This window comes from Rattus norvegicus, chromosome 3 (assembly GCF_021556685.1).
Source record: "Rattus norvegicus strain SHRSP/BbbUtx chromosome 3, alternate assembly SHRSP_T2T, whole genome shotgun sequence".
Classification (NCBI taxonomy): Eukaryota; Metazoa; Chordata; class Mammalia; order Rodentia; family Muridae; genus Rattus; species Rattus norvegicus.
In genome coordinates this window covers 8,203,968-8,214,358 of record NC_141536.1, presented here as the reverse complement: position 1 = coordinate 8,214,358, position 10,391 = coordinate 8,203,968, and the positions used below count along the sequence as shown (strand labels likewise).

At 54.6% G+C, this 10,391-nt stretch overlaps 1 protein-coding gene across 2 annotated transcripts in view; it reads left to right on the top strand.

The window, feature by feature from the left end:
- The first annotated feature begins 274 nt into the window (after positions 1 to 274).
- Positions 275 to 10,391, top strand: part of Notch1 (notch receptor 1) — a 56,157-nt gene continuing 46,040 nt past the window's right edge. The window contains exons 1-2 of one of the 2 annotated variants that reach the window (XR_015682082.1): positions 275 to 585; positions 2,092 to 2,170. Coding sequence is in view for 1 of the 2 variants with exons in the window: in NM_001105721.1 (NP_001099191.1) it covers positions 525 to 585; positions 2,092 to 2,170 (140 nt within the window). In the remaining variant the exon portion in view is untranslated. 2 annotated transcript variants of the gene reach the window in all.

Below are 10,391 nucleotides of genomic sequence, written 5' to 3'. Positions count from 1 at the left end.
TCAAACTTTTGGTCTATGTAAACTTTCGAACAAGAAGTAGTCCCTAGGTGCCTGTTCCCTACACCATGCCTTCTTGTCTTGTGAACCATAAGATCCTGACTAGAGACGCTCTCCCTAGCCCGGGGAGGCGCAGAGCCCACCAAAGCGTTGAGAGAGACAGGGTCCACAAGGGGAGTAAGGGTGCGCAGGAACCGGGGGCGGAGCGCGGTGGGATGGGGCGGGGCAGGGGCGGGCCCGCACGGGGGCGGAGCGCACGCCTGCCCTGAGCCTCACTAGTGCCTCTGCCGCGGGAGGGAGCGCAGGGGCGTGGGGCGCAGGGCGCGGGTGCGAGCGCAGTGAAGGAACGAGCCTGGGTGCCTGTAGTGCCGGGGAGACCCTGAGAGCCCAGCGCCGCCCACCCGCCAGGAAAGAGGGCAGCAGCGGGTGGACGCCCGCGGGACCGCCCGTGGTGCGCGTGAACGTCCGATCCCCGCCGGCCACCTCAAGAGGCCGCCGCCCCGGCAGCGGGCAGCTGGCGAGCAGGCATGCCGCGGCTCCTGGCGCCCTTGCTCTGCCTAACGCTGCTGCCCGCGCTCGCCGCAAGAGGTAGGCGCCCGCGAGCCCGCAACTTCGGGCGCCCTTCGGAAACTTCTGGTGCGCCCTGCGCACTCTCTGGGTAGATAGGATTAAGGGACCAGATGCCAGAGCGGGTGGACGGGACATGGAACCTGATGTCCTGGTGTATGAGAGGGACTCCTCCTTCCAGGGGTACCGATTTTTCTCATAGCGCCCAAAGACGCTGAAAGTTTGGTATGGGGCTCTGGGGCTTCGAGGCCGGGTGGCCCGGGAGGCCCAGCCCTGGCTCGCACTTGGGCAGACACTCCTGGGGCTCGCCTCGGGGGCGGACATGCTGCTTGCGCCTGCTACTTTTCGATTTGAATCGAATCGGTTTTGGTTTCCTGTTGCTTCTTGGGACCATTTATTTTCTTTCTTTTTTGCCTCCGGCCCGTGCTGGGGCGGATGTTGGGGTGCAGTATGAGGTCAGGGGCGCTATGCTCGCGTTGCTTACTTAGAGCAGGGCGGAGACGATGTGCCCTGACTTCTAGTATGGGGTTTCAGGATCACTGTCCCCTAGCCGGAATCAAACTTTAGAAGAGGGGCGATGTGCAAGCGGCAGCCTAGGGTGGGGGTGGGACTGACTCACTTTGGAAGTTTGGAAATCCTGCGCCGATTGGAACGGGGGTGGGGGTGGGGCGCTTATTTCCCTGCCGGCTCCAGGAACTGGGGACTCCTGTCGTAGTAACCAACTGCACTCTTCTCCCAGTAGTTGGAGAGAACTGCCTACCCTTTCCTTAAAAGTGGGGTTTTATGTGATGCTCCAGTTTGGCCCCCACTTCGGGGCTTAATTTCTTAAGATGGGGTGGGAGGGGCTTGATTAATAGCCCCTTCCCGAGAATAGGGTGGAATTCCTTCTAAGTGAGGTTTCTAAGACCCCCTCCCTGGGTGCGGCGGGGGCTGCCCCTGGAGATGCCTGCGAACAGGTATTGGGTGTCGGAGGAGGCGGGGCAGGTCTCCGGGTGCGGCCCCGCTGCCCCAGGAGGCGGCCCTGGCGCGACAATGGGCCGCTCTGATTCCCGGGCCGGCGCTTTGTTGGAGGGCGGGGTGGCGGGCTCCGCAGCTGTCGCTTTTTCCCACGATCCGGGGAGCTGAGTGTGGCCACCCCCTCCCTCCTGCGGCCCCCTCGTATCTTGTGTTTGAACTGAAGCAAGGGTGGAGGTTGGTCGGGGGCTTTTTCTGGGCTCCTTAATCCACTCCCACTTCGACTGCGTGGTTAGAAGTTTGGGAGAATTTCCTAAGTTTTTCTGTTGCCGTCCACTTCGCCTCACTGTGAATGGGGCTGTACACCTGCCACATAGCCAGCCTATCCCTTCCCCACTAGTTTTTGACTGCCACGCTGTGAGCAGAACATTGATCCGTAAGGGCTACCCAGAAGCTCCCCCTCCCACGCTTCACCTCCGGACTGCCAGTAACTCTAGTACATAGGCACCATGGCTTTAGTCTCCGTCCACCGGCAGGACCGAGACTGACCTCTCTCTTCTGACCCTTTCCCAGGCTTGAGATGCTCCCAGCCAAGTGGGACCTGCCTGAATGGAGGGAGGTGCGAAGTGGCCAACGGCACTGAAGCCTGTGTGTGAGTACCGCCCCTGAGGGGACCTGTTGCTTTTGTCAGAGCAGAGCCCCTGCCTTCTGGGGACAGAACACTGGGCTATTGTCTTCGGAAGACAGCCCAGAGGTTGAGTGCAGTCACGTGCTGACTTTTATTGGACAAAGTCTGGCAATTACTTAATCACCAGCAATTATGCCTCGTGTGGAGCTACTCTGGCCCCTGGAGGTTGGCACGCTCCCTCGTGGGCCCTCAGGCTCCTGGGAATCCACGGCACCCTAATTCCTGTTTAAAATACTTGAGAAACAGTTGTTTTTGGTGATGAGACTGAAAGTCTGAGCCCCCGCCCCTTGTCACCTGAGATCCCATTCTGAGCAAGAGTGCCCTAGGCAGGAAATTGAGTATTGCGTGTGTTCTGGTTTTGTTGGTACTGGTGTTTTGGGTTTTTTTTTTTTTTGTTTGTTTGTTTGTTTGGTTGGTTTTTTTGTAGACAATATCTCACAATGTATCTCTGGCTGTCCTCAAACTTCACTATGTAGACTTTGAACTCAAGAGATCTGCCTGCCTCTGCCCAGTGGAAATTTCCTATTTTAAGACAAGATCCACCTCTCCCTGAGGTTAGGAGAAGTTAGAATGGTCCTTGTTGGTACTGCTGTCTGGGTGGTGGGTGTAAGTGCTGGAGTCTGTCTTCTGTCTTGGCAGCTGCAGCCCCACCTCTGCACTGTGTTCCAGGGGTCCTCAGCCTCAGGCCATCAACTGTGCAGCTGGCGTGATTTGGGGATGGGAAGGAGTAGGCAGCCAGGGGAAGTCTGCTGGTGCTAGGGCTCGTGCCTTTCAACTTGAGCTCCTCCCCGATGAGACTAGCAAGGTGCTGGAAGCTGAGGCCTCCCCTGGAGGCTGGAGACAGAGAAGGCTCCAGCCTGCATGGCGCGCCCTCATTCCAACTGCTGAAGGGCCCATCCCCTTGACAACGGTGCTGCTGCCTCCAGTACCCAGCCTGTGGGCTGCAGCCCCACCTCCCTGGCTGGCCCGCCCTGTACTGAAGCCAATTAAGCTGGTCTGTGAGCAGTTTATTGGACAAAGCCGATTGTGCCTCTGTCAGACACTAATGAATGCACACTACTTTTTTTTTTGCTTTTTTTTGGGGGGGGCCTCTCTCCCCCTTGCAGAAGCCTCACGGACGCTTGATGCCCTAAATCTTATTTCCTTCCATTCAGAGGCCGACAGCTGGGATTCAGTAGAAGGGCAGCAGCTATTGTTGGGAGACGATTAATGCTGTGTGATTAATTATGCGTGGCTTCCCAGAATGTACAACCCCCTTCCCCCGCCACTGTGCTCCTTGCTCTGCCTGCCTCACTCGCAGGGCAGGGCTGAAAGGCTTCTTCCTTCTGCCCAGGACTTGGAGGGGTCCTGCCAGACTGGAGAAATTGAGGGTAGTTTCTTCTTAGCCCCACCAGAAAAGGGGCACGGTCTGGTCTGCTGCCTGCCATACTTGGTAGAGTCGTGCATGGGGGTACAGTCCCTTTGCTGCAGTCCCCCAATAGCTCGTGTCTTAGTATCTGTGTGAAGACCTCTTGAGCCAAAGGCACAATGGTGCTGTGCTTTCTTTCCCACCTCCCAGAGTTGGGGAAGCTGCTTACAAATCCCTTGCAGTACAGGCCAGGCCACTGAAAGGATCTCAGTGCCAGGCCTTCTGTCTTGCACTAGATCCTAAGGCCCTTCCTCCTTGGCAGAAAACTCGCTTCAGTTTGGCTCAGAGTTCCACTGAGTTCTATCCACAGAGGCCCCATTGTGCTCACTCCGTAAGTCCAATGAGATGAAAGAGATATGCTCACTTCTGGTCAGCAGAGCTGGAGGCCAAGGCTACAACCAGGCCTGGCTGGTGATAGGCACAGGTCTGGACTCACTGTGCAATTTGGGGTGGGGGGCTTACAGCCAATCCACAGAGGGGTTCAGCTCACTGCATAGGCTTGGGTGCTTGCAGGTCCTAGCCCGTTCCATGGTGGTATCTATGTTTCCATCCCAGATTACTTCTTCCCATGTCCGCCGGAGGCCTGCCCAAGAGTTTGCCAGAGCGCACACAGAGGGATCCACCTCTCCTGACTGGGAAGAGGCAGCTCCCCCTTTCCTCATAGCTTGGAACCTGTAGACTTCTGTCACACCTAACCACAATCCTAATGGTTTTCAGCTTCTTGTGCTGCCTGCTCTGAGAACCTGGGAACCATGGAGTCATAGGACAGCGAATTGGTACCTTGTAAATCATCTTTTCTACCTGAACAGAGAACCTGCTCCCAAAAGCTGCTGGGCAGGGAACTTCAGGCCTCGTGATTTCGAAGTGAATCCTCTTGGTACCAAGTTCCTTGTCTTTTTTTTTTTTTTTTTTTCCGGAGCTGGGGACGGAACCCAGGGCCTTGCACTTGCTAGGCAAGTGCTCTACCACTGAGCTAAATCCCCAACCCCCCAAGTTCCTTGTCTTAAGTACTAGAGTACCACTGAGGTCTAGTCTAGCTAGCCAGTGACCATGTAGGAAAGGCCTGACTTGGTACCCCATAGACAGAGAACAGTCTGGGCAGCTGCTGTGTGTTGTGGGATATCAGAAGCCCTTTGGGGGAAAGTTTGAGGCTCACCATACCTTTCTTGTAGGCCTAATGTGTGCTGAGAGGGAATGCTGACAAAAGGCGATCATTTGAAGAGCCACAAGAACCTATACACTTGAGTGGATATGAGTTCAGCTCAAAAGGGTTTATAAGGGGCTGAAGGCTCTGAACTGAGGGAGCTCAGGAATAGTGTTAGGGAGACTAAGGCCACCTTCACTGGTGGCTAAGTCAGATGTGAGGAGGACTTGCATTTTAAATGCATTTAGAAGTCAGGTGAACTATGCCCAGAGAAACTCAGTGTGGTGGGTGATAATCTTGGGACATCCTATGTTTGAGAGGTCTGACCTTAACTTTACCATCTTCAAGTCAGGGCAGAATCAGAACTGATATCTTGGTGGTACGCAAGGATTGCGTAAGAGCTATGAAAGGGGTGGGTAGCACTAGAACGTTCGTGTCCTTTTCCCACTCTGCTGGCGAGCTCATGGGGCTGGTTTCAAGTGCCTCATTTTCCTATACTAAGTTGGGTGATGAATTAATTCACCATCCCAGGAGTGCTATCCGGTGGGTCTGTTTACCTATCTGCTATCTGGGTGGTTACCGTTTAGGGACGGCCGAGCTGGCTGGCTCTGAGGATTCTAGCTGGGGACGGGGCTGCAGTTGTCAGATCTTTCGATTTCCTTTTTTGGACTTTCTGTGTCTGTGCACTCAGAGCAAGTATACGTATGGAAGTCCCAGGACGACTTCTGCGAGATAGTTCTCTCCTTCCAGTGAGAGATCTGGGGATCAAAATCAGGTAGTCAGGCTTGTGAAGTAAATGCCTTTACTCTCCGAACCATCTCGCTGGTCCCTCAGACACCTTAAAGCAACTACTGTGCTTTGAGTTCCGCTCTAGGGAAAGCCTAGAACTGGGACAGGACCACTCAGGAGTAAGTCATCCAGCGTGCATGTGATATTCATGTACGTGGTAGGCCTGCCCCACCATGGCCTGACAGGGCTCTCAGCAGATCCACCAGGATCAGGCACAGGGAGAGAAGTTAGCCATGCTTGGCCATGCAGTGTTGCAACTGATGCCATTCCCTCCCTTCCTCCCTCCAGAGTGTGCGTCGTAGCCACATCCCTGGCCCATCACTTCCCGCCTGTTTGATGAGGAAGCAGGGGCGAGGCCGGAAGTGATTGGTGGGCTGAGGAGGGACCCAACGGAATGTTCTCTGTCTTCTGTCACCCGGCCCTGCTACTGTTCCATTGAGTCACATGCCATCTTGGGCTGGTCCCATCCGACCCAGTAGGAGAGCCAAGGCTGTCCCTGGCCTGCCTGTCTGTGCAGTGCCATGTCTGGCCTTCAAGGACGTGAGGTTAGAAAAACAGGTTAAAAAAAAACAACAAAACAAAACAGCCTCACAACCTCACTTGTCACGGAACCTGTGGGGAGACGTCCAGGTACTGGAACACCTGAGCAGAGGCGAGATGTTCCATGAAGGAAAACGCCTCTGTGGGCAGCCCTGCCTCTGGCCAGCAGCCAATAGTTTTTCCATTGAGGGAGTAATAATAAAGCTGAAAGGGAGAGACAGAGCAAGCCGTGACCTCAGCAGGAAGAGGGTGGGGTAGGGCAGACAGGAGAGCCCTGTTTCAAGGAGCTGCGCAGGGTGTAGATAACCAGAGCTGGCTATTGGGATCCCCAGAAGGTGGGCAGAGGTAGAGGGGTCTCCACAAGTTTCCATGTCCAGGGTCAAAGATAGAAGCTTCACCGGGGAAGATGGTTCTGGCCCTTGCTCCTGGCCCCTGTGGTGGGAGAGTAGACATCACGGTCAGAGAGGGCCCAGAGGGCAGGCAGGCTAGGCTGAGGGGTTGGGCTGTCTTGTGTGTGGGGAGGGTTGTGCTTCGTGTGTCATCTCTAAATGGTGAGAGGATGTGGCTTTGTAGTCAAGTGGCGTCCACGTTGCTTTCCTCAAAAACATGAAGGCGGCAGCTCTCTCAGGGCTGTGATCAGCCCTGCAAACTTGGTGGCAGAGGGTCGGGTTTTCCCAGAGGGCCTGGCCCACCCTGCTTGTTTCATCTCCAGTTTATAGGTGGGAAAAAAACCAAGGCTAAGGGTGAAGAGGCTTGGGGGATGGGGGACCTACGGGCAGCTTGCATCAGCTCTCACCTTCATGTGCAGGCGTATCCAGAACTTTCCAGACCTTTCCCAGAGGCTGAGGGGGAATCATCACCGGTTTTAACGAGCGGCTGGCTTCAGGGCATCGTGGTGACTAGGTCAGGACGTGTCTGATCCCCCTTGTTTCCCAGGCATGGCACACCCTGACACCTGCTGGGTGGAAGACACAGCCCAGCTGGTTGCGATGAACTGTACTCCAGTCTCAGTTTACCCTTTCTGCACGAGAGGGCACCGGACCCTTCTCTGCCATATCTAGGCTGCTGTTGGAGGTAGCAGCTCCTGGGATGGACTATCCATGTGGCAGTGCCAGTTCTGGGAGCTGGGACATATTTTAGCCTCAGGCTGGGGACATCCCTGCTGGAAGGGGGAGTGATTGGCAGGGTGGGAGGGCAGTGGATGTCTTCCTTGTGGCCTTACCCCACACTCTCTAGCTGTACCAGAGTCTAGGATTCTGAGGACTGATTGGGGAGATGGAGCTCTGGGGTGGTAGATTACGCATTTTGTGAAATATGCCATTCGAGCCATGGAAACTGCACAACCCACATACTTAGTAGAGAGGCATGGATTGCATAACCAGCCCACCTATCCAGTTCCAGACTCCTTAATCGCCCGAAGGCAGCTGCTTCCCACTCCCTTCCCCTCCCCGGCAGCCACTGAGCTGCCTGCCCTCTGTCCCTGAGCCTTTGCTGTCCCATGTCCTGTGAGTGAAGTTGACACTGAGTTCTGCTTTCTGAGCATGGATGACGTCAGGGTCTCTCTTTGCCACCATGGGAGCCAGCTCTGCACCAAGGGGCCAGAACGTACATCTCTGGGCCTCTGCTCCCTGAGTGGGACCTGGTGTGCTCCCATGTCAGTCACTGATAATGTGCCCAAGGCCCCACAGTGCCCAGTGCCCATGGCAGACTCACAGCCAGCCAGCCTTGTCTTGCCTTCCAACAGCCATCTAGCCTCTTGGCCTTACTAATGGAGGAAAAGCTAGTGGAAGAGCTAGTACAGGACAATGGAAGTGGAGGGTTTTTGTTGAGGGCTTTGTATGTATGCTCTGGAGCCTAGGATCTAGGGCAGGCAAGGCAGCCGCACAACTAGGCACTCAGCTATGAGGAGATGGGAAGCTAGGGAAAATGGACTGCTGGAGTCTCTAAAGAGTAAAGCTTGGGGAACCGTGTGTCTGAGTGCCCTAGGCCTTCCACAGCTTAGCATGAGGCCCACCACAGGGTGGCATCTACAGTAGCCTGGATGGGTCTACAGGCAGGGAGCCTTAGCCAGCAGGAACAGTGTGTAGGAGCAGTAGGGAGGGAAGCTTTGGCTCTGCCTTCCATAGGCTTGTGCTGTGGTTTTTCCCTCCACAGACTAGGAGCTTTGAGCAGGCCTACCAGTCTACAAATAGGCACAGGCTATTCCTTGGGAGGGACACCAAGCTCTGTGAGGTGAGGACCTTAGAGGTAGAGACTACCCTTCGGTTGTCTCCGATGCTCAGAGGGATGTAATGTCTCCTGCAAAACTGTATCCCTAGCCAACACAGGAGTCCCCAGTGGAAGGGGTAGGGATGGTTGGATGGACTTGGCATATAGGGGCTATGGGATTCTAGGACTTGCCCCTTCCCCAGGGACCTCACCTCTAGACGGACCTTTTATTTCTTTAATTATTGATTTATTTTTTATTTTATGAGCATTGGTGTTGTCTGCGTGTGGGTCTGAGTGAGGGTGTTGGATCTTCTGGAGCTGGAGTTACAGTGCGGGTGCTGGGAACTGAACCTGGGTCCTCTGGAAAGGCTCTTAACTGCTGAGTCATCTCTCCAGCCCCTAGACTGTGCCATTTTGTTGCAGTCCCCAGACCTGAAGTGCTCTGGGTAGAAGGCTCCTGCCATCTGCACTCTAGAGTGAATTAACTAGGCTAATTCTCCTCCTTCCCCCAAACCTCCTAAAGTAGTTTATTTGGTTGGTACTCACCAGGTGAGCTACGTCCACTGCTGAGACACAGGTAAGAATGCCTGTGTCCGGTTATGGAACGGGGCCAAACGCTGGTTCCAGCCCTGCCCTAACAGGCAGATAGGAGGAGCTGTCATTGGGTTTCCACTGGTTTATCCCATCACCTGGCTTGGTGTCCCTATGCAACTGAAGTGCTTGTAGTACTGCCCTTTTGAACCAGGTAAATGAGCCCCTTGTCATCATCTGAGGTCGCTGCTAATTTGCTGAACAAATTCTACCACAGGTAGTGCCAGAGACCAGCCTGAGCCGAGCCCCAGCACAGGCCTGGGGAGGCAGGTCCTGCCACATGTGTGAGTGACGTGCTCTGTGCAGTCAGCTGAGGATTCTGAGATGTGGCTATGCCCACCCCTTAGACCTGAGTGGGAGGACAAAGGACTGTCCTCCCAAGATGATACCCAGGCACTGAGGCCATAGTTTGGCTCTGGGCCTCCTGCCTTAACACCACATGTGGGTCACCCTGTATGAATCACAGCCCAGCCACAGGGAGGCCAGGGAGCCGCAGGCTGCATGGAGGCCACTGACGTTCCTAGAGAAACATCTGTGTTTGATCAAGTTCAGGAAGAAATCTGGGCGGCAGCCTGCTCCCTAGAGCAGGTTTTCCCACGGTCCAGAAGCGCGCGCGCGCGCGCGTGTGTGTGTGTGTGTGTGTGTGTTTGTGTGAGTGGTGTGTGTGAGCGTGTGTATGTGTGTGTGTGAGCGTGTGTATGTGTGTGTGTGCATGTGAGTGTCTGTGTGAGTGTGTGTGAGCTTGTGTGTATGTGTGAATGACTGTGTGTGTGTGCATGTGAGTGTTTGTGTGAGTGGTGTGTGTGAGTGTGTGTGTGCATGTGAGTGTGTGAGTGTGTGTGTGAGTGAGTGTGTGTGTGCATGTGAGTGTTTGTGAGTGTGTGTGAGCATGTGTGTGTGTTTGTGTGAGTGATGTGTGTGTGTTTGTGTGAGTGGTGTGTGTGAGCGTGTTGTGTGTGTATGTGCATGTGAGTGTTTGTGTGAGTGTGTGAGCTTGTGTGTGTGTGAATGAGTGAGTGTGTGTGCATGTGTTTGTGTGAGTGTGTGTGTGTGTGTGTGTGTTTGTGTGAGTGGTGTGTGTGAGCGTGTGTATGTGTGTGTGAGCGTGTGTATGTGTGTGTGTGCATGTGAGTGTCTGTGTGAGTGTGTGTGAGCTTGTGTGTATGTGTGAATGACTGTGTGTGTGTGCATGTGAGTGTTTGTGTGAGTGGTGTGTGTGAGTGTGTGTGTGCATGTGAGTGTGTGAGTGTGTGTGTGAGTGAGTGTGTGTGTGCATGTGAGTGTTTGTGAGTGTGTGTGAGCATGTGTGTGTGTTTGTGTGAGTGATGTGTGTGTGTTTGTGTGAGTGGTGTGTGTGAGCGTGTTGTGTGTGTATGTGCATGTGAGTGTTTGTGTGAGTGTGTGAGCTTGTGTGTGTGTGAATGAGTGAGTGTGTGTGCATGTGTTTGTGTGAGTGTGTGTGTGTGTGTGTGTGTTTGTGTGAGTGGTGTGTGTGAGCGTGTGTA